At 42.4% G+C, this 23,873-nt stretch overlaps 3 protein-coding genes across 4 annotated transcripts in view; all 3 read right to left on the reverse strand.

Annotated features, from left to right (window-relative positions):
• Positions 1-1,331: 1,331 nt before the first annotated feature.
• On the reverse strand, positions 1,332-7,740 carry LOC131202598 (TRPM8 channel-associated factor 2-like). Its single transcript, XM_058191701.1, has 4 exons — positions 7,710-7,740; positions 6,276-6,515; positions 2,751-3,088; positions 1,332-1,583 (listed from the first exon to the last, which is right to left on the reverse strand). The coding sequence occupies exons 1-4, from the start codon at positions 7,738-7,740 to the stop codon at positions 1,332-1,334; spliced, it is 861 nt and encodes a 286-aa protein (XP_058047684.1).
• Positions 2,530-23,873, reverse strand: part of LOC131201789 (uncharacterized) — a 169,899-nt gene continuing 148,555 nt past the window's right edge. Inside the window, exon 5 of one of the 2 annotated variants that reach the window (XR_009156010.1) lies at positions 2,530-2,596. The gene's annotated coding sequence lies outside the window, so the exon portion shown is untranslated. Of the gene's footprint in view, positions 2,597-15,311; positions 15,396-23,873 lie in introns of those variants that run through there. The other variant, XR_009156005.1, reaches the window with a different exon arrangement.
• Positions 19,865-23,800, reverse strand: LOC131201790 (endonuclease domain-containing 1 protein-like). The gene is made up of 2 exons (XM_058190003.1): positions 22,891-23,800; positions 19,865-20,753 (listed from the first exon to the last, which is right to left on the reverse strand). Exons 1-2 carry the CDS (start codon positions 23,173-23,175, stop codon positions 20,232-20,234), a joined length of 807 nt encoding a protein of 268 aa, XP_058045986.1. The 5' UTR covers positions 23,176-23,800; the 3' UTR covers positions 19,865-20,231.

Below are 23,873 nucleotides of genomic sequence, written 5' to 3' on the forward strand. Positions count from 1 at the left end.
TTTATAAAATAGGGTTTCCAGGTTTTCTAAAATCACAAAGAAGAAAGCCTTCAAAAATTTATTTCTTACCTAGTCAAAACAATAGCAGAAACTGGGAGCGAGGGGGTAGGAAGTAAAGTAACATGATAGATCATGCCATCTGGCCCTCTCAATTCCTGGCAAATAGATGGGGAAGAAATGGAAGAAGTGACAGATTTCATTTTCCTGGGCTCCAAGATCACTGCAGATGGGGATTGCAGCCAAGAAATTAAAAGATGCTTGCTCCTGGGAAGGAAACCCATGGCAAATCTAGACAGCATGCCAAAAAGCAGAGACATCACCTTGCTCAAAAAAGTGTGTATAGTCAAGGCTATGGTTTTTCCAGTTGCAATGTATGGCTGTGAAAGTTGGACCATAAGGAAGGCTGAGCGCCAAAGAATCAAGGCCTTTGAACTCTGGTGCTGGAGAAGACTCCTGCGAGTTCCTTGGACTGCAAGGCGATCCAGCTGGTCAGTCCTAGAGGAGATCAATCCTGACTGCTCCTTAGAAGGCCAGATCCTGAAGATGAAACTCAAATACTTTAGCCACCAAATGAGAAGGAAGGACTCCCTGGAGAAGAGCCGAATGCTGGGAAACGAGGTGGCTGGATGGAGTCACTGAAGCAGTTGGCATGAGCTTAAATGGACTCCGGAGGATAGTAGAGGACAGGAAGGCCTGGAGGAACGCTGTCCATGGGGTTGTGATGGGTCGGACACAACTTCACAACTAACAACAACAAACATGATAGAACCCAGAATCCACTCAATTCAGAAAGGATCAAGTAAATCGGAGGGCACAAGCCATTGAGAAAGATCAAACAATTATATTTTTAATATACACAATTTTTATTTAGACCCGCAAAGAGCTTAATAATCATCATTTCAAATGTGTGGCATCATTAGAGACACTCTTTGTGAAAAATACAGGAAATGCCAATTTGGGAACTAAACTTAACAGAATATTAGAGGTTATAATGAAAATATGAGGTTCTCTTTACTTTCAGCCTCATATTGCTAGCAAATAGTTTACCCATTTCCCCATATTGGATCAGTGATTAAAAAAAGGTAGGATTGTCTGTGTGTGTGTGTTTTCCACGTGGATTTAAAATTTTCAGTTCTAAAGATTGCAAGAATAAGGATTCCCCTAAGAAAGAGATTTTTTTTTAAAAGGTAGCAACCAAATAGCGGAGCTGAAATCCTCCATGTGCAACAGCTAAATAGAAAAATTCATTGATACTATCAGACTCAGTTTTGAGTAAAACATCTGCTCAATTCCAGTGTTCTCTGATGAGGATGATCTTGGCTTCTGGTCCTTCAAGAGTGCCGGTACTCTATCATGGGATCCTCAACCCAGGGGGGGTAGGATAAGGCCAGATTCTCGGAGACACTGTCCTCAATGGGCCACCCCCAAGTTTTGAAGAAAGGAGCCAGGTTTCTGTTGACTTCCTGAGAGAAGGTTTCTGCCCACAGGTTCATCTTGTCCTTGTTGTTATCTGGGATGTTGCTCATGGTTTGGTATTTCGCGAAAATGTGGATGTAGGGGTCCCAACCGAAGGCTTCCTGCAGCTGAAGAAAAATAGGATAATTGTATAGATCTGTGATCTATACCTCAGCTATTACATTATTTTACATTATATGATCTTACGTTGTCTAGATCAAAGGCCACCAGTATAAAAAGAGAAACACAAAATCTTTTTTTAAAAATTGTTTTATTGATTGCAGGAATTGACCTCAACTGATAGCATTTTCTTCCCCTTTTTGAGAAAGATTTCTCACCCCCCCCACCAGCCATACAATTCTACATCGAGGTAGTCCTCGACTTACAATCACAATTGCGCCCCAGATTCCTGTTGCTAAGTGAAACATTTAAGTGAGTTTGGCCCCATTTTATGACTTTGCTTGCCACAGTTCTTAAGTAAATCAGTGAAGTTGTTGAGTTAGTAACTTGGTTGTTAAGTGAATCTAGCTTCCCCATTGACTTTGCTTCCCAGAAGGTCACAAAAGAGGATCACATGATCCCAGGACCCATCATAAATATGAATCAGTTGCCAAGTGTCCAAATCTTCATCAACAGACAATGGGGATGCTACAACCATCATAAGTGTGAAAAATTTATTATTTATTTTATTTATTATTATTTATTTTATCATATTTATATACCGCCCTATCTCCCTAGGGACTCAGGGCGGTTCACAGGCAAGTAAAAATACATATAAATACAGACTAAAATAGCAGTTAAAAAACTTATTTTACATAGCCGAATTATTAAAAAGCAGTATAAATAATAAATAATAAAACCCATTAAAACCCATATAAATTTAAAATCTAATCCAGTCCTGCGCAGATGAATAGATGTGTTTTGAGCTCGCGACGGAAGGTTCGGAGGTCCGGAAGTTGCCGAAGTCCTGGGGGGAGTTCGTTCCAGAGGGTGGGAGCCCCCACAGAGAAGGCCCTTCCCCTGGGTGTCGCCAGACGGCACTGCCTAGCTGACGGCACCCTGAGGAGTCCCTCTCTGTGAGAGCGCACGGGTCGGTGAGAGGTATTCGGTAGCAGTAGGCGGTCCCGTAAATAGCCCGGCCCTATGCCATGTCTAGATCAAAGGCCACCAGTATAAAACAGTTATAAGTCACTTTTTTCAATGCCATTGTAACTTCATAGAGTCACTAAATGAACTGTTGTAAGTCAAGGACTATCTGTATTACACCAGTGACCTCCCACAAACAGCTTTCTTACCTGCAAGTAGGGTTCAAGTGCAGTGAACACTTCAAAGTCGTCCAGATTAGCTCCATTTCTAATGTAGTTCTCAATCCTCTCCTTTCTTGCACCCGGTTGAAGGTCTGGATGGGCTATTTCTCGGGAGATGCTCAGCACGGTCTCATTGACATAAACGGACCAGAGGTTGCAGGTGGCCTCTGTGGTATGGGGTGGGAAATCCCACCCACACTTCTGTTGGTTATGACCCAGTTTGTGGATTGGGCCCCAAGTTCCTTTAGCGTAGAAATCTTGCACATCTATGATCTCAGATAGGGCACCTACATCACTCATGATTGGATAGCCAGCGTGCATCCAACCTAAGGAAAAAGTTAGGAGAGATATAATTAGATGAGAGGCTAATGGGAAATCCTGGATCTGTAGGTTAGCCCATAAATATTTTGGAAGCAAGCCATAGCAAACCCCTTTGGCCGTGAAAATATTTGCAGATCCCTCGCATCCTGGACATAAACTGTTTCAACTCCTACCCTCAAAACGACGCTATAGAGCACTGCACACCAGAACAACTAGACACAAGAACAGTTTTTTCCCGAAGGCCATCACTCTGCTAAACAAATAATTCCCTCAACACTGTCAGACTATTTACTGAATCTGCACTACTATTAATCGTTTCATAGTTCCCATCACCAATCTCTTTCCACTTATGACTGTATGACTATAACTTTGTTGCTGGCAATCCTTATGATTTATATTGATATATTGACCATCAATTGTGTTGTAAATGTTGTACCTTGATGAAGGTATCTTTTCTCTTCTTCTTTTATGTACACTGAGAGCATATGCACCAAGACAAATTCCTTGTGTGTCCAATCACACTTGGCCAATAAAATTCTATTCTATTCTATTCTATTCTATTCTATTCTATTCTATTCTATTCTATTCTATTCTATTGTTATAACAAGACAACATGGATGTCCCCATGGAGATAATCAGGAGTTCACCTCAACTGAGAGGAAAATTTACCTTAGGAGATTAATTTAAAGGACACAAAGTGAATTTTGCTCGGGGAGGATGTCAAGTACCAGTCCTACAACAGAAAAGTCCCAGATTGATGTTATGTTTCTTTGTGGGACTTCTTGTTTCCATAATTTTCTGCCCATCCACCTGTTGTCACAGGATGGGCATCATCTAGGACCCCTTCTTGGCACAATGTCATCTGATGGGATCTAGAGACTTCAGTAACCTTAGTGAAAGCACTTGTCTTTTCAAAAACTCCCCTTCTCCTGAGAGTCATGTAGCTATGACAGTGTTACCCCGCTCCCCTGAGAGTTTTTTTTAAATTTGCATTTATATCCCGCCCTTCTCCGAAGACTCAGGGCAGCTTGCACTATGTCAAGCAATAGTCTTCATCCATTTGTATATTATATACAAAGTCAACTTTATTGCCCCCAACAATCTGGGTCCTCATTTTACCTACCTTATAAAGGATGGAAGGCTGAGTCAACCTTGGGCCTGGTGGGGCTTGAACCTGCAGTAATTGCAAGCAGGTGCTGTTAATAACAGACTGTCTTACCAGTCTGAGCCACAGAGGCCCATGAAGTTTAAAAGAGTGTTAAATCCTCTTTTTCTCCCCCTGTATTTGGGCAAGAAGAAAGGTGAACCTATCTTCTAAGGTGGACTGCACATCTGTCTTACGCCAGCCCTACCTTGATACGCTGGCTATTGGTTTAATTTCTTTTAGCTTTTGTATGTTTTTTTTTTCCCCTTGCAATTATTTTTTTCATTTGTTTAGTTTTTCTTTGATACGCGCAGCCCAAAGCCAAAATTATATAAGTTGGGTAGATATAAAATTCTTGTATCGGTAAAAATAAATGATCTTAATGATAGGTGGATATATTTTGGAGGCAGATCATGTGTCTTGTATTGAAGTGGCCCCAACTTTTTGGTCAGCAGGGACCGGTTCCGTGGAGAGAGGTTTTTACACGGACCGGAGGTGACGTGGTTGTGTGCATGAGGCTTCGCTTATTTGCGTGGCCCAGCTTGGTGACGATCCACGAACCAGGGCTTGGGGATTCCTGCTGTATTGTATTATGTTTGAAAAGCAAACAGATCTACAGGGAACAGGACTAAATAATATTGGTTCAGTCTTGGGGTGAAATTCTTTCCCAAATCAGCCCTGATTTGAGGACACTCTTCCATAGGAATCATAGTTTACTGAAATTAGCTGTAAATGCTAATAAAGCCACAATTCTCTCATGGATGCAAGTGTGAATCCCAAAAAATATACTTTAGTACAGGAGTTCCCAAATTTTCTTATCTCATGATGCCATTAGTATCTCAGCAATTTTTTTCCATAGGGTTCTTAGTAATGATGTGCTGCAACCCAAGCAACCAAAGTGAACTCACAGGGGAACCATAAGATAATTTTCTAAAGTTTAATAAACAGTCCTTATAATTCCATATAAAGGAGTAAAATATCCCGCGGTGCAACTGTCAGTTTGCTGCAGTGTGCTGGAGAACTGTGCAAAAAGCAGCGTTAACAGAATAACAGAGTTGGAAGGGACTTCGGAGATCTTCTAGTCCAACCTCCCCTGATCAAACAAGAGAGCCTATACCATTTCAAACAAATGGCTGTCCAAACTCTTCTTAAAAACCTCCAGTGGGATACAGAATATTATAAGGTCTGGTATATGAATGGTTAGAAAATAGGTAAGATAAGAAAACTGAACAACAAGGTAAAATGTAGATGAAATAAAGAACGGTAGATAAATAAAAGTAGAATAAGATAGAATTAAAACATTTATAAACAATAGGAAAGGACTGCCTTGAATTGCTGATAAACAGTGATATGTATATAAATGTTGTATGTTTGTCTTTCGTTTTAATGTGTTAAAAATTAAAATTAAAATTAAAGGGGCCTCTGTGGTTCAGGCTGGTAAAACAGTCTGTTATTAACAGCAGCTGCTTGCAATTACTGCAGGTTCAAGCCCCACCAGGCCCAAGGTTGACTCAGCCTTCCATCCTTTATAAGGTGGGTAAAATGAGGACCCAGATTGTTGGGGGCAATAAAAGTTGACTTTGTATATAATATACAAATGGATGAAGACTATTGCTTGACATAGTGTAAGCCGCCCTGAGTCTTCGGAGAAGGGCAGGATATAAATGCAAATAAAAAAAATTAAAAATTTTAAAAAATAAAAATAAAATAAAAACCTCCAGTGATGGACCACCCACAACTTCTGGAGGCAAGTCATTCCACTAATTAATTGTTCTCACTATCAGGAAATTCCTCCTTAGTTCCAGGTAGTTTCTCTCCTTGATTAGTTTCCATACATCACATCTTGTTCTGCACTTGGGTGCTTTGGAGGATAGGTCAACCCCCCACTCTTCTTTGGGGCAGCCCCTTAGATATTAGGACACTGCTATCATAGCATTAGAACAATAGTGCTATTAAAAGACATTTTGATCTGTAAATTAGGAACGCAGACCAATAATCTTTTATGGTTTTTCCTCTACAGAGTGTGATGTGAACTAGATTATACTTGCCTGCTGCTATCTGAACATCTGCCACAATCCTCTCTGGTCTGGGGAAAATAGGAGAGATGGCTGCTAAGTGGGCAATGGCCCTCATCATCTGATCCCAGGTCTGGAGGAGGAAAGCGATCCCTTCGTGACTACGTACAGCATCCGATGGCAGCGTGAGGATGATATTTTCGGTTTCCAGTTCTGCCCAGGGAGCAGGATAGTGGCGGATAGTATCTTGCCAATCCTGGATGCTGGTTTCACCTAAAGAAGCGTTTAAAACACAACGCCTGGGTTTAATATTTTCTTAAATCAAAAATAGGTTGGAGAAAGAAAAATGCTTTCCTGATCAAAATATTTTGAAAGGTGTGCCCAATGATACATTTATTTTTTATTTTATTTTATTTTGTCACAACAGTATACACAAACAATTGTCATAGATAAAACAACATGTATTGAAGAAAATATATAAGTAAAAATATGCATCAATAATATTAATTTGATATAATGAAGGGAACAATAGGATAGGAACAGTAGGCACTATTGTGCTCTTATGCACGCCCCTTATAGCCCTCTTAGGAATGGGGTGAGGTCAATAGTAGACAGTTTTTATTAAAGATTTTGGGATTTTGAGTAGAGACTATGGAGTCAGGTAGTGAGTTCCAAGCATTAACAACTCTGTTACAGAAGTCATATTTTCTGCAATCAAGTTTGAAGTGGTTGACATTTAGCTTGAATCTATATTTTGCTCTTGTAATATTGCGATTGAAGCTGAAGTAGTCTTTAACAGGAAGGACATTGCAATAGATGATTTTGTGTGTTAAACTCAGGTCATGTCGGAGTCGACAGAGTTGTAAGTTTTCTAATCCCAGGATTTCAAGTCTGTTGGTATAAGGTATTTTGTTGTTTTCAGAGGAGTGAAGGACTCTTCTAGTGAAATATTTCTGGACTCGTTCTATTGTATTTATGTCAGAAATGTGGTGTGGGTTCCAGACAGATGAGCTGTATTCAAGAATAGGTCTGGCAAATGTTTTGTATGCTCTGGTTAGTAGTGTAGAGTTTTTAGAAAAGAAGCTGCGTAGAATTAGGTTTACAACTTTTAGGGCCTTTTTTGCTATGTAGTTGCAGTGGGCTTTGGCATTAAGATCATTTGATATGAGAACTCCAAGATCTTTGACAGGGTGGGGGTCGTCAGTTAGGTAATGTCCATTAAGTTTGTACTTGATGTTAGGGTTCTTTTTTCCAATATGTAAGACTGAGCATTTGCTGATTGAGATTCCAAGAAAAGGCCAAGAGGTACAGAAATTTCACCCTTATTTTCCACTGGTTCTCTTTAGCAAATTTCTACTGCATCCACAATGGGAAATGTTGTTGATTTTTTGTTGGAATTCATTGTTGGAATGTATTTCTATGCAACAACTACAGTAGAGTTCATCCAGTAGATGGCTGTATTTGCACCTCCCTTGCTTTCCCGCTGATTCTTGGGCATCAGGAAGATTTGTCCCTAAGAGTTTCTGATGGCCCAAATTCTTCACCAACCTCTTTTGTTATTCCTCCTCCTCCCCCCCTCCTCCTCTTCCCCTCCTTTTTCCGTGACTATCTTTATCCTTTTTTAAAGGCAGGATTACACAATATTTGTTTATTCATATGACCAACCAACAACCTTGATAGGTTGACTGGCTGTTTATAATCAGAATGGAGCTGGAGGGAACCTTAGAGGTCTTCTAGTCTAACCCCCTGCTCAATGTGGAAATCCTAAACAAATTGAGACAAGTGGCTATCCAGTCTCTGTTTAAATACCTCCAGTGATGAAGCACCCACAACTCCTGGTGGCAAGCTGTTCCACTGGTTAATTGTCCTCCCTGTTAGGAAGTTTCTCCTTAATTCCAGGTTGCTTCTCTCCTTGATTAATTTCCATCCGTTGCTTCTTATCCTGCCTTCTGGTGCTTTGGAAAATAAGTTGATTAATTTCCTCTTCTTGGTGGCAACCCCTCAAATACTGAAATACTGCTATCATGTCCCCTCTAGTCCTTCTTATATCTACAGTGGCCAAACCCAAGTCCTGCAACCGTTCTTCATATGTTTTGGAACGGTTGGAGGAACTGGGTAAAGCTAGTCTTCTGCTATTGGTGGCCACTGAAGGATTCCCTCTACTTCCTCATCGGATAAATATTTTACCATGAAAAGATGAGAAAATATTTGAGAGATCCAGGGAGGATTTTTCCACCTGAGGCCCTTTCCCTACAACAGCTAAAGGTCAGGAAAGACAGGTGTCCTTTACATCCCTTTTACGATGACCCTCAATGTCAATGTGATACATTGGAATGTATTATTCCCACCCAGGTATCTTTCATATATTTCCTCAGTAATTATTGTGTTATGCAACATACATAAACTTTATAGAGGATAAATTGCAGCCACTCCCATCAATCCTGCCGGGTGGAGAAGGAGGGAGGGGGTGTCTGCAATCTGCAAATGGAATTTGAGGAAGGAAGACCATCCTGTCCATTTTTTGCAAAGGGGTCTCCTCCTTATTCTCCCTCCCTCTTCTCTATTCTGTCTCTCTCTCTCTTCCTTTATTTTGCTGCTGTTCCTCCTTCTTTTAGTAAGCCTTTAAAGCAGGGGTCTCCAACCTTGGCAACTTTAAGACTTGTTGTTGTGCCTCGTCCTCCCTCCTCTCCTCAGCCGGGCCCCTCCCGTCTCCTCCCAGGCCTGCTATCAGACTCCGAGTCTGATAATGAAGATGAACGGCCTGTCATGCCTCCAGCCCACGGCCCTGGCCCCATGCCCAGACAGGATGTCAGGAATGAACAAACAAACCTCACTCATACGGCGTGTGTTCCTTTGGCTCAGCCATCAGAGGAAGTCAGCCACGGATTGGAATTACTCGGGCCTATTCCTTCTGACCCCTCCCTTTCTCAAACAGCAGAAGACAATTCAAAGTGGGAGGATCCTCGCTTCCGGAGATCTGAGAGGCGACACCAGCAGAAGGAAGGGAGGGGCAAGCCTGGATAAATGCTGAGTCATGGAGCCACACCCCACAGCCTATATAAAGGACCTGCTTTTGGCATTCCAACCTTGAGTCAAGCAAAGTCTCATCTAGTTTGCTGAAGTCACAACTTGGACTCCTGCCTGCCCTGAGAAACCTCGGAAGAATTTGGCAAAGCTGCAGACGCTTCGTTACCACGCTTGATACGGACTTCCTAGACCCGGTCGTCAGAGGGGGAGTGGGACACGACACTTGTGGACTTCAACTCCCAGCTTTGCTGGCTGAGGAATTCTGGGAGTTGAAGTCCACAAATCTTAAAGTTGCCAAGGTTGGAGACCCCTGCTTTAAAGGACTCTCGTGAGTTTTATTAGACAGGACGCTGCTGCCACCTTCTGTCTTCAATTTAACATGAACAGAGATTCTGGAAACTGCTGAGTAGTGATTTTTATCCGCACTTTACTGTATCTTCTAAGATCAAACTAGGTTTGATCCATGGACCTTCAGGGGGAAGGGAATAGTTAGCTCATCCATAAAACGTTTAAAAGGCTAAGAAAAGTGGCTAGGCTGGGAGAATAAGAGCAAAGATGGGCTCTGAAATTGAAAGGCAGTTGAAAATAAACTCTGTAAGAATAACCCTCCGTAAAGAAACTACATGACGTACTGCCTCTTTGTTCTGTCAAAACTATCATGGTCTTTGTAGTCCTGCCCTCGTACACCTTACAGTTTTTCCCTAACTGCTTCACCTGTTGTACTGAACAATTTAATCAAATACTTTGGTGTTGCAATCGATCACACATATTCTGAGTCAAGTTGGAACAGTTTCTGAACCACTTGGACACTTACCGCTGTTCAGCTTGCCAAAGAACTGCGGGGGAGGGATGGGTGAGAAGGAATGCAGACGATCCAAGAATAAACCGTGAGCCTATGAGCCAAGACACCACCAAGGTCACTATTGCAGGTGTCTGACAAAGAGGGGAACTGCTCTCAAAACAAAAGACTGATTCATAATTGGACAGTGCGATCCCTCTGGGTGGGAAGAAGGGGAAACCAATGTTCAACTACGTAGCATTGCACAGGAAAACCTCAGAGTCGGCTTTTATTCTTCAGTGTCGAAATGGTGTGCCCAATAAAAATTCGCTTGGGGGGGGGAATTTTAAAGTTCCTGAGAGTGGCTGCTTTCCTTGGATGTGCTAGTCGGACGTTTGACATTCCAGCCGTCCTCAACTTACAGCCATTCATTTAGTGATCATTTGAAGATGCTTACAACCATCACAGCATCCTCATGGGTCCGGTGATCCAAATTCAGGCCGTTGGCAGCCAGGATATCTTTATGATGGTTGTGGGGTCGTGTGATCACCTGTCGTGTCCCACTCCTCCTCTGACGGCCGGGTCTGGGAAGTCTGTATCAAGTGTGGCCACGAAGCCTCTGCAGCTTTGCCAAATTCCTGTCAGAGTTCTCAGGGCAGGCAGGAATCCAAGGTGTGACTTCAGCAACCAGATGAGACTTTGCCTGACTCAAGGAATGCCAAAAAGCAGATCCTTTATATAGGCCATGGGGTGTGGCTCCATGACTCAGCACTTATCCAGGCCTGCCCCTCCCTTCCTTTTGCTGACGTCGCCTCTCCATTCTCCGGAAGCGGGGATCTGTCCACTTTTCGTCTTCCTGCTCAGCTGCCGGCAGTTCTAGCTCATGGCTGGCTTCATGCTCACACGCTGTAGGGAGGTTTGTTTGCTCCGTCTGCCCGGACATGGTGTGAGGGCTGGGGGCTGGAGGCATGCCAGGCCATTCTTCTTCACTATCAGTCTCTGGCTGAGATAGCAGGAGATGGGAGGGGCCCGGCTGAGGAGACGAGGGCGGGCGAGGCACATCACCTTTTGCAACTTTCCCAGTTGGGAAGGGGTGGGAGAGAGCTGGATTCGCTTAACAGTCATGTGATACACTTAACAACTGTAATGATTTGCTTAACAAATGTCAAATGTCAAGTCATAAAATTGGGCCTGAGTCACTTAACAACCCTTTTGCTTAGCGATGGAAATCCTGCTCCTAGTAATGGTCGTAAGTCGAGGACTACCTGGACTGTATATATAGAGAGAGAGGTTGCATCCCCTGCTCCTTTTTTCAGTTAGTTTCAACTGCCTCCAGTACTGAAATAAAGCAATTTGTGCTCCAATGAAATTTATTTATTTACATATTTATTTCATTTCTGTTCTTATCTTTGCTATTTTTACATCGGCTGGCCTTTGATTTAAATGCAATGCATGTAGCTTTTGATGGAAGTTTTTATAGCAGACAAAGCAAAGGACGTTTATAAAGCAAGCAAAAAGGGGCCTCTGGTGGCTCAGCAGACTAAGTCTGTCTGTTATTAACACACCTGCTTGCAATTACTGCAAGTTCAAGTCCCACCAGGCCCAAGGTTGACTCAGCCTTCCATCCTTTATAAGGTAGGTAAAATGAGGACCCAGATTGTTGGGGGCAATAAAGTTGACTTTGTATATAAATATACAAATAGAATGAGACTATTGCCTTACACAATGTAAGCCACCCTGAGTCTTCGGAGAAGGGCGGGATATAAATTTAAAAAAAAAACCCAAAAAACCCAAAACAATATGTTGAGTTTTTCATGCAGGGTTGTTCCGCTTTAATGTCTCTCATTTCCACTCGCGTAAAACCAGGCAAGCTCTGTTTTCTGGATGTGAAAGTCAGTTTGCAGAGTGAGTTGAGCTGAAGGAGGAAGAAAAAAGCAGCAATTCACCTGAGTCAGTCAGAATGGAGTTGGAAAGGACCTTGGAGCTATCTATCTCTCTATCTATTTTGTCATAACAATATACATAGGCATCACACAAAAGATTATATAGTATATAAACATATATATATATATATATGCCTTGGTAAGGCCTTGGTAAGGCCACACTTGGAATATTGCATCCAGTTTTGGTCGCCACGATGTAAAAAAGATGTGAAGACTCTAGAAAGAGTGCAGAGAAGAGCAACAAAGATGATTAGGGGACTGGAGGATAAAACATATGAAGAACGGTTGCAGGAACTCAGTATGCCTAGTTTAATGAAAAGAAGGACTAGGGGAGACATGATAGCTGTGTTCCAATATCTCAGGGGTTGCCACAAAGAAGAGGGAGTCAAACTATTCTCCAAAGCACCTGAGGGTAGAACAAGAAGCAATGGGTGGACACTCATCAAAGAAAGAAGCAACTTAGAACTAAGGAGAAATTTCCTGACAGTTAGAACAATTAATCAGTGGAACGACTTGCCTGCAGAAGTTGTGAATGCTCCAACACTGGAAATTTTTAAGAAAATGTTGGATAACCATCTGACTGAGATGGTGTAGGGTTTCCTGCCTGGGCAGGGGGTTGGACTAGAAGGCCTCCAAGGTCCCTTCCAACTCTGTTATTCTGTTCTGTTATTCTGACTCAGGCAAGATTGGAGGAAATGGACTGGGGTTCTCTGCTTCCCAAATGGGATCCTGGAAAACCGACAGAATGGATTGTGGTAAAGTGCCAGATCTCAAGTCAGGAGTGTGACTGGGATAGAGAGTTGGTTAAACACGTGTGAATAAAAAATATGATCCTATTTTCCCTCAACAAAACTTTTACCAAATGTGGCAAGAAAAGTTGTAAAATGGGGCAAAACTCACTGAACAAATTTCTCACTTACCCTGTTTCCCCCAAAATAAGTCCCAACCGGAAAATAAGTCCTAGCATGATTTTTCAGGATGCTCGTAATATAAGCCCTACCCCCAAAATAAGCCCCAGTTAAGATCGTCAGCAGACGGAGGCGTTTAGTACCGTATTTCCCCCAAAATAAGACCTAACTGGAAATTTTTATTTATTTATTTTTGTCAACCATATATAAGATAATGGGTAAAAGTATAAACATAATATGGATACATGAAAAGAGTAAGTAAAAAAGGAATATTAGAAAAGGGACGGTAGGCATGCTGGTGCTCTTATGCACGCCCCTTACAGACCTCTTAGGAATGGGGTGAGGTCAACAGTAGATAGTCTTTGCTTAAAGTTTTGGGGGTTTGAGGAAGAAACTACAGAGTCAGGAAGTGCATTAATAATTAATATTTAATTAATATAATACTTAATAAGCCACAATGTATCTTTGGGGGACACAGTGGCTCAGTGGCTAAGATGCTGATCTTGTCGATCAAAAGGTCGGCAGCTCAGTGGTTTGAATCCCTAGTGCTGCCATGTAACGGCGTGAGCTCCCGTTACTTGTCCCAGCTTCTGCCAACCTAGCAGTTCGAAAGCACGTAAATATGCAAGTAGCAAAAATAGGGACCACCTTTGGTGGGAAGGGAACATATTCCGTGCGCCTTTGGCATTGAGTCATGCTGGCCACATGACCACGGAGACGTCTTCGGAAAGCGCTGGCTCTTCGGCCTTGAAACGGAGATGAGCACCGCCCCCTAGAGTCAGGAACGACTAGCAGATATGTGCGAGGGGAACCTTTACCTTTACCTTGCATCTTTTGGAGCAAAAATTAATATAAAACCCAGTCTTAGTTTGGGGAAAACACAGTAGCAACCTAAACTTTGGGCTCAATTGCGGTCGTAAGTTGAGGACTGCCTGTATATAGGTCTTCTATGGAAGGCAGGCTTCTTCTTAACTCTTAGTCTTTAACTATCGGCTGAAGTCTGCGCCTGTCCTGTTTAGAATAGAATTTATAGAATTTATAGAATTTATTGGCCAAGTGTGATTGGACACACAAGGAATTTGTTTTGGTGCATAGGCTCTCAGTGTACATAAAAGAAAAAGAGAAAAAAATACCTTCATCAAAGGTACAACATCTACAACACAAATGATGGTCATAGGTTGCAATTTAACCCTTATTGATAGCAACAAAAAGTTACAGTCATACAGTCATACAGTCATAAGTGGAAAGAGATTTAGTTGCTTTACAACTAGACAGTAACAGAAGTACAACTCACAGATTTATTTATTTTTATTTTATTTATTTTATTTTGTCACAACAATATATGTAGGTATCATACAAAAAGATTATATAGTAAATAAACACATATATGGGTAAATATAAGGAGGTATAAGCATATATATAGGAAGAAGAAAAGAAAAACAATAGGACAGGAACGGTAGGCACGTTTGTGCGCTTATGCACGCCCCTTATGGTCCTCTTAGGAATGGGGTGAGGTCAATAGTAGAGAGTTTTTGGTTAAAGCTTTTAGGATTATGGGAAGAGACCACAGAGTCAGGTAAAGTATTCCAAGCACTGATGATTCTGTTACAGAAGTCATATTTTCTGCAATCTAGATTAAAGCGGTTGACATTAAGTTTAAATCTATTAGTTGCTCTAGTATTATTGCAATTAAAGCTGAAGTAGTCTTTAACAGGAAGGACATTACAATAGATGATTCTGTGAGTTAAGCTTAGGTCTTGTCGAAGGCGACGGAGTTCCAAGTTTTCTAAGCCTAGGATTTCAAGTCTGGTGGGATAAGGTATTTTATTGTTTTCAGAGGAATGGAGAACTCTTCTTGTAAAATATTTCTGGACACGTTCAATTGTATTGATGTCAGAGATGTGGTGAGGGTTCCAAACTGGCGAGCTGTATTCTAGAATTGGTCTAGCAAATGTTTTATATTTTTTATATTTATAGTTTTATATGTTTTAGATTCAATAATTCCTCTGCAAAACTTTATCAACGGCTCCTGTACTTCCTGAGTTGACACCCCCGGGAAGAACATTCTTTCTTGTGAAAATAAGAGCCAATGGGGGAGGGGGGGAGGGAGAAGAGTTTTTATTGGCAAGTCACAAATCGAAACCCACGCATCATAAAGAAACATTGCTGAAAAAGCATAGGCCAGGCAAGGATATCTTGCTTATTCTGGTTTTTCTCTTTTCTGCTGTTATAGTAAGGGAAAGGGATATTTTGCTGATTTGTGTTGATGCTTGTGTATACTGTTGTGACAAAATAAAATAAAATAAAAAAGCAGGAGTGCTAAATACAGCTAGTTCAAAGACTACTTCAGCTTTAATTGCAATAATACTAGAGCAACCAATAGATTTAAACTTAATAGAATAGAATAGAATAGAATTTTTATTGGCCAAGTGTGATTGGACACACAAGGAATTTGTCTTGGTGCAGATGCTCTCAGTGTACATAAAAGAAAAGATACCTTCATCAAGGTACAACATTTACAACACAATTGATGGTCAATATATCAATATAAATCATAAGGATTGCCAGCAACAAGTTACAGTCATACATGTCAACCGCTTTAATCTAGATTGCAGAAAATATGACTTCTGTAACAGAATCATCAGTGCTTGGAATACTTTACCTGACTCTGTGGTCTCTTCCCATAATCCTAAAAGCTTTAAACAAAAACTTTCCACTATTGACCTCACCCCATTCCTAAGAGGACCATAAGGGGCGTGCATAAGCGCACAAACGTGCCTACCGTTCCTGTCCTATTGTTTTTCTTTTCTTCTTCCTATATATATATATATATATATATATATATATATATATATATATATATATATATATATATATATATGGTTATACCTCCTTATATTTACTCATATAAGTGTTTATATACTATATAATCTTTTTGTATGATACCTACATATATTGTTGTGACAAAATAAATAAATAAATAAATAGTTTCCCTGGTATGACAAGGAAGCCGATAGTTGAGAAAGGAAAAAGGCCCCCCCAGGGAACGACTTCACTTAACCCGAGCAAACAGGCTTATCTTATTCAGAAGTTCTTGCAAATTGAGGGCGCTTCCTCAGAGCGTCTGGCTTTAATGTGACATTTGATACGGAGGGCCCGGTTCCAAGCTTAGGCAATCGGCAACCTGGAATGGATTTATGCTTTGCTCATTTCAAAGAAATCACAGCAAAGCAAACAAACAGAAAACGAAAGTGTGGAAATGCTTGTGGAAACACCCACAGATACCCAGGCATGCAGGGTTCACTGGAGGGAGAATGCTTATCTATAGCCTATTCAGCATCTTTTAAAGCAAAGTTTTTGTGTATAAGCTGGTATACAAAAACAAGAGATGACTTTCTCTTTCCACATTCTGCTGTCTTTCGTTAGGGCTTTTCTAATGACAGAGAGATGGCAGAATGGCAGGAATAGCTCCATGCAACCCTGCCCAGAGCCACATTTTGGTGAAATGTAGGATTAGCCATGTAGTAGGCATTTATTCTTATTCTCATCTTTTCTCATCTCCTCATCTTTTCTATCTTCTCCTATTGTTGTCTTACGATGTTTCACTTGTTTGCATCTTGTGATTAATGATTGTAAACTATGATTTATGATCTATGACCTATCACTTTCCAGTTGTATGTACAGAGAGCTTATGGACTAGACAAATTGAGTGTCCTTGAGTGGCTCAGACTGCTAAGACAGTCTGTTATTAACAGCAGCTGCTTGCAATTACTGCAGGTTCAAGCCCCATCAGGCCCAAGGTTGACTCAACCTTCCATCCTTTATAAGGTAGATAAAATGAGGACCCAGATTGTTGGGGGCAATAAAGTTGACTTTGTATATAATATACGAATGGATGAAGACTATTGCTTGACATAGTGTAAGCCGCCCTGAGTCTTCGGAGAAGGGTGGGATATAAATGCAAATAAAAGAAAAATTCCTTGTGTGTCCAATCACACTTGGTCTATAAAGTATTCCTATTCTATTCTATTCTATTCTATTCTATTCTATTCTATTCTATTCTATTCTATTCTATTCTATTCTATTCTATTCTATTCTATTCTATTCTATTCTATTATTTCTCTTGTTCTGCTCTTCTCTATCCTATCCTACCCATTTTACTCTACTCTGTTCTTATTTTATATAAATAATATCTCAGAGTCTTGCTGGACATGTCAACCCAAAGTTTAATTGCAAGTATTAAATAGCTAACTTGGGAGCATAATATAAATGAAAGCTAAATGGCTGGCAGAAGACAAGAAGCCCCAAGCAGTTCCGTTTTCCAGACGATAAATATTGTGGGATATTTAAATAAAAGAGAATATCTATAGCTCAGGGTTGAACAATGACAGTCACTGAGTTCATATCAAGCCCAGATGAGGACGCCAGATATCTTAGGTGTCTGCAAGACAAAGAGTATCTATTTTTTTGATCCTCACGATATTGCAATTTTGACAAGGATGAAACTGTTAATTTTATTGTCAACCTTTTATACCTTAAAATCTTAAATGCAATGGTTGGAAGGGATCTTGGAGGTCATCTGGCCCAACCTCCTGCCTAATGCACGACAATGCTGGAAATGATGATAGGTTAATAGTCCGCATTATTTTTTTTTTAGGGATAAATTGGAGAATAAACAGGAATACTTTCAACCCACTTGTTCCAAGGAACTGGGTAGCTTTAATTTGTACCTCTGAAGAGAGAATAAAATGTTTTATGTATCACAGACAATTCTGGCTATAACGGGCATTGCACGATGGTTTGCCATTCTCTTCCCCACAATGCTGGCGGTGGTGATAGAAGGAATCAGATCCACCTAATTGTCAGGAACGCTTGCAAAGATCTTCTGAGATTGGAAGATCTCAACCTTGAAGGCTTCTTCATCGTTTAAGAATCCCGGTGCACTTTGCTCTCACGCCATTGATCCTATACACAGTGAGCTGATCAGATCAAAGATCTCAAAATGTCCTTGTCTCTAATCAGGAGCTGTTGAAAAGGATGATCATTCAAGTGAAGGGACCTAGGTGATCTCCGACCTTGGTGGTTTTCTTGAAGATGTTTCATTACCCAAACTAAGTAACGTCTCGGTGCTAGTGACTACCTCTCCAAGTCCAATCCTCCGTCCACGTCAAGAGAGCTGGTCACAAGACAAAGTAAGGAATTACTAGGCGTGGGCGAAGTGTAGTGTGGCCTTGTGCCACAGAGCCATTATGGCAGCCATGAAGGCAGTAGTGGGATTCAGCCAGTTCGCACCACTTCGGGAGAACCGGTTGTTAACTTACTGAGCAGTTTGGTAAAATGGTTGTTGGAAGAAATTATTAGGGCAGAGAACCAGTTGTTAAATTACTTGAATCCTACCACTGCATGAAGGCCATCCTAGGTCATTGTGAAACGGCCTGGCTAAAGAGGTTCTGGCGAGATGACGACAGGCCCAGCAAGCTGGTAAGGGATTATATTTTGCTACAGAAACTATAACGAGATACAAACGGATTGATTCCTAGTGTGTCGTGTCCCCCTCCCCCTCCGATGGCCGGGTCTGGGAAGTATGTATCAAGCGTGGCCTTGAAGCCTCTGCAGCTTTGCCAAATTCCTATCAGAGTTCTCAGGGCAGGCAGGAATCCAAGGTGTGACTTCAGCAACCAGATGAGACTTTGCTTGACTCAAGGAATGCCAAAAAGCAGATCCTTTATATAGGCCATGGGGTGTGGCTCCATGACTCAGCACTTATCCAGGCCTGCCCCTCCCTTCCTTTTGCTGACATCGCCTCTCCATTCTCCAGAAGCAGGGATCCGTCCACTGTGTCTTTCTGTCCTCCTGCTCTGCTGCCGGCAATTCTAGCACGTGGTTGGCTTCGTGCTCACACGCTGTAGGAGGGAGGTTTGTTTGCTCATTCTGTCCGGGCATGGTGCCAGGCCATTCCTCTTCACTATCAGTCTCTGGCTCAGATAGCAGGAGATGGGAAGGGCCCGGCTGAGGAGAGGAGGGCGGGCGAGGCACAACGTAGTATTACTTACAGCAGGAATGTTCAATTTAATATGTAAGTTATAAACAAGGAAGCTAATCCATGCAGAACATGGTTTCTGGAACTCTCTCAGCAGTGGCCACAGGAAACACCTGTAAGTTTCCATTGTGCAATTAACTAATACGTTGCACCTGCTTTTTTGTGTCTTGCTGCATTTCTGTTCTTCCTTTTGAAGGACTAATCAGAGTGTGTGCATACATTTTGCCTGTGAGGATCTGATCGGAGTAGGTGCATATGTGTTGCCTCTGAATGTGGGGATTATGCTCCCCTGTCATGCATGTGTCACCCACATGGAAGATGGGACAAATGAGGAAAGCAGTGTGTGAGCCTTTGCAAGACAAAATCAGGCTTTTCTCTGTGCATTGTGACGTGGCACATAGACTCACGACGTCTTGAGCTCCCAAACCAAAGACAGGATATGAAAAATAAATAGCTTTTGTGTCTCAAAGTTTCAGATAATGATTGGTGGTTGGCAACCAAGACTCTTGTAGGTGATAGAGTAACGATGACATCTTAAGAGGCATCAAATCCCCACCCAGATCTACCTTACCGACGTAATTTCTCTCTATAACAGGGATCTCCAACCTTAGCAACTTTAAGACTTGTGGACTTCAACTCCCAGAGTTCCTCAGCCAGCAAAGCTCTCTACAAAGCTCTAGCAAAGCTGGCTGAGGAATTCTGGGAGTTAAAGTCCACAAGTCTTAAAGTTGCCAAGGTTGGAGACCCCTGGTCTATAAGGTGGCCCTGCTTTGATGGATGGGGCCAGACGAAATGACATTTATAGGCCTGACACTTTGCAACTTCTTCTGCGTTAATTCAGCTCTCCCACTGAATGCAGGTGGAGAGATTGTGGAAAATAGTTTCTCGCTAGGAAAGTATCAGGCGCAAAGAATCAGGACCACCTGTCAAGTTGCAGTTCAGAATATTTATTGCACACACGAGGCGCACACACGAGAATAAAGTTGACTAAAGTTCAACTCTAAAATTGGCGCTAGAAAGGGTCAACAGAATTGGGGGGTGGACTTGGACCGTTCGTGGGAACATGACTCTAGGCTGATGACTTGCTTCAGTCCACCACCCTCAGCTCTGCCTGCTGGTTCTCCTACAGAACAGTGGCTAATTAAGGACAGAGATTTACTCCTACGCTATTAAAGAGGTCTGCATTTGGACTACTTCGGTGTAAAAAAAACCCGGTATTGTCACAGCTATCATCTTGAATTTGTTGCTACCCCCCACCCACCCATGCACGCCCCTGGTCCAGTTGGGTATCTCTTAACAGGAGCCGTTGAACAGATCAATTTTCTCCCGCCCATAGAGGTCAGCGAGAATTTTCTGTAGTTTCTCCAAGCTCCATTCTTTGACTTCATTCTCACTGTTTTTTGCAATGGCCGCCCATGAAGCCCTCTTCTTCTGATCCTTCACACAGCAGGCTGCGGACCAGATGTGGCTGGGTTTATTGATTCGGTGTTCCGAGAGATACTCCTTCCCTGGGACAACGCCCGCAATGACATACATGTCAAGGCAGGCCTGAGCTTCCTTTCGGATACGGTTCTCATAGTTTGCCCAGGAATCTTGGTTGAGTTTGCTGAACTGGGGCACGATGTTAGTCAACGTGGAAGTGGCAGCTCGACTGTCTTCGTCAGGCTGATGGCCCACCGGGTTCAAGTGTCCCTTTTCAATACTTAAACACTGGGTGTAATCCTCAAAAATGGCCTGGCTCTTCTTTATCATATCGGCAGGAACGTTGGCTTGACGCTCGTCCTCCATGCTCTTGCCTAAAGTGGGATCTACCAGCTGGAAAACAAATGGAACCGAGTTAGTAGCTCACGGGAAACATGCTACACCAACCCAGGTTGCGGGATCAACCGAAGAGAGCTTTGAAGGAAGGAACCTGGACAATTATAGAATTTTAGGCTCATAGAAATGATAGAAGTGAGGCGATGGAATCCAAAATCTCTTTCAATGCAAAGGATGCAAATTAAAACAATCCTAATAAATCTTCCAGTCTTCACTTGAACACTTCTGACAAAGGGAAGCTCACCAGCATTTTTGGTTGGTGGTATCAGCAATATGACTTTTACAGAGAGCGAGGGGGGAGAGAGAGAGGGAGGGATAGGGAGGGGGATGGATAGATACAGCTAGATCACGGGTGTCAAACTCACTGCGTCACGTTGCCGTCATGTGACGATTTTCCCCTTCTCATAGCTGGGGTAGGAATGGCCTGCATATGATGCCTCTGGCCCGCCAGTTTGAGACTCCTTAGCTAGATGGATGATTTTTTTTTAAATTTGAATTTATATCCCGCCTTTCTCTGAAGACTCAGGGCGGCTTACACTATGTCAAGCAATAGTCTTCATCCATTTGTATATTATATACAAAGTCAACTTATTGCCCCCAACAATCTGGGTCCTCATTTTACCTACCTTATAAAGGATGGAAGGCTGAGTCAACCTTGGGCCTGGTGGGACTAGAACCTGCAGTAATTGCAAGCAGCTGTGTTAATAACAAACAGGCTTAGTCTGCTGAGCCACCAGAGTTGCCCTTGATTGATCTATGTCAGACTCTGCCTTCCTGTAAAGTCAGACCAAATTCTCTTCCGGTGGTTGGGGAAATCAATAAAGGAGAATATTTGTAGCGCAGGGTTGAAATGAGGGGTCCCTGGTCCTCTCTGAGCTTTCTTGTTTTCTTGCAGACGTTTCATGACCCAACTAGGTAACAGCATCAGAGCATTGATGAGGTTACCTAGTTTGGATAATGAAATGGATAATGGAACTGGGCATGTCTAGTTTAACAAAAAGAAGGACTAGGGGAGACATGATAGCTGTGTTCCAATATCTCAGGAGTTGCCACAAAGAAGAGGGAGTCGGGCTGTTCTCTAAAGCACCTGAGGGTAGAACAAGAAGCAATGGGTGGAAACTGATCAAAGAAAGAAGCAACTTAGGACTAAGGAGAAATTTCCTGACAGTTAGAACAATTGATAAGTGGAACGACTTGCCTTCAGAAGTTGCGAATGCTCCAACACTGGAAATTTTTAAGAAAATGTTGGATAACCATCTGACTGAGATGGTGTAGGGTTTCCTGCCTGGGCAGGGGGTTGGACTAGAAGGCCTCCAAGGTCCCTTCCAACTCTGATGTTATGTTATATGTTAAGTTAAATGTCCGCAAGAAGAGCACCAAGTTTAAAGAGCACCAAGGATTCCTCGTCGTTGGGAAATTCTGGACATCTCTGGAATCCAGCTTAAAGCCATGGAGATTGAGAAGCACTGAGCTAGATGGGTCAATGCAGGGGTGAAATGTAAAATTTGTTACTACCAGTTCTGTGGGCTTGGTGGGTGTGGGGTTAATGTGACTGGGTGGGCGTGGCCAACTTTTTTTTTTTTTACTTTTCAAAGCATTTTTTCTACAACCTCTTCGGCTGAAGCGGTTGTAGAAAAAATGCTTTTAAAAGGCTCTTCTGACAATCCCAGCTGAGTTGCCTGATCGTCAGAGGCTTTTCTTTCCTTTTAAAAGCATTTTTTTTGCCTTTAAAAGGAAAAAAAAGCCTCTGACGATCAGGCAACTCAACTGGGATCGTCAGAGGAGCCTTTTAAAAGCATTTTTTCTACAACTTCTTCGGAAGAGGTTTTAAAAGCCTCTGACCATCCCAGCTGAGCCGCGCGATCATCAGAGGCTTTTTTTTACTTTTAAAAGCATTTTTTCGGCTGAAGAAAAAATGCTTTTAAAAGTAAAAAAAAAAAACTCTGATGCTCAGGAGGCTCTGCTGGGTGTGGGGGGGTGGAGGGCAGGGATTTTTGCTACCGGTTCTCCAAACCACCCGCCACCATCGCTACCGGATCGGGCGATCCAGTCCGAACCGGGAGCATTTCACCCCTGAGTCAATGGTTAGAAAGAGTATGAAGCAGGCCATCTCTAGAGCCAGAGGGGCCTTTACCTGAGGCTCAATCATCCAACCTCGATATCTGGGACCATGTCCGGGTTTGCATTTGTAAGCAGAGTATATGGGGATGCGCTTCTCTCGGTCATACATGGTGGCAAAACGGTAGGCGTTGTTGTAAAACTGGCAAATCCTCACAGGGTCGGCCGGCGTCAGAGCATCTCCGGGTGGCGACTTATCCAAAAAGAACTCAAGGCAATTCTTGAAGTCTTGCACCACTTCAGAGTTTGCAGCCAGGGGAAAGCAGGCAACCATCAAAAGCAGGGATGACAGCCACAACATGGCTTATGAAGCTCTGAGCCTGGAAGAAAGACGGCCATCAAAATCCTCACCAGACCTCTTGCCCTCCTACCTGGGCAAAGTATTGATTAAGGCAGTTTATGGCTTCACACAACCATGAGCAAGAACCCCCCGTTTCCTCCACCACTGCCAATAGTGCCCCTGTTTTCTTGTCTACCCTGTTTCTTGCTGTTCACATTCACACCTTTTTGCCTGTGCTTCTTTCCTGACAGTTAGAGCAATTGATCAATGGAAGGGCTTGTTTCAGAAGTTGTGGGTGCTCCATCACTTGCAGGATTTTAAGAAGAGATTGGACAAACGTTTGTCTGAGATGCTATAGGGTCTCCTGCTCGGGCAGGGGGTTGGACTAGAAGACCCCCAAGGGCCCTTCCAACTCAAGCTATTCTGCTATTTGCTTTAACATGGCAAGAGAAGCAGAACAGGGAGACATGGATTAAATGTCTTCCAACTCTTATCTCACTGTGCATACAATGAAATGACCTGCAGCTCACGAAAGCTGGATGCTTTTAATAAATTCTGTTAGTTGGAAAGTGGGCTACCAGATTCCTCTGGGTTTGTTGCCCCTGTAGATTAACATGGCCGTCCTCCTACAAAGTTATCAACTCCAGAACTCTGGGATACTAAGAAGCAATCTCTGAACAGTATCACAACTTAGGGGAAAGATGATAGAATAGAATAGA

Source organism: Ahaetulla prasina, chromosome 7, assembly GCF_028640845.1.
Source record: "Ahaetulla prasina isolate Xishuangbanna chromosome 7, ASM2864084v1, whole genome shotgun sequence".
Lineage (NCBI taxonomy): Eukaryota > Metazoa > Chordata > Lepidosauria > Squamata > Colubridae > Ahaetulla > Ahaetulla prasina.

Coding starts and splice junctions, on each gene's coding strand:
- LOC131202598 (XM_058191701.1), bottom strand. CDS start 7,740: ATGCCCAAGAATCAGCGGGAAAGCAAGGGAG. Junction 6,516..7,709: donor TCAGCGGGAAAGCAAGGGAG/GTGCAAATACAG, acceptor ACGCTTCTTTAG/GTGAAACCAGCATCCAGGAT. Junction 3,089..6,275: donor AGATGTTCAGATAGCAGCAG/GCAAGTATAATC, acceptor CTTTTTCCTTAG/GTTGGATGCACGCTGGCTAT.
- LOC131201790 (XM_058190003.1), bottom strand. CDS start 23,175: ATGTTGTGGCTGTCATCCCTGCTTTTGATGGTTGCCTGCTTTCCCCTG. Junction 20,754..22,890: donor GTTGGATGATTGAGCCTCAG/GTAAAGGCCCCT, acceptor TTTGTTTTCCAG/CTGGTAGATCCCACTTTAGG.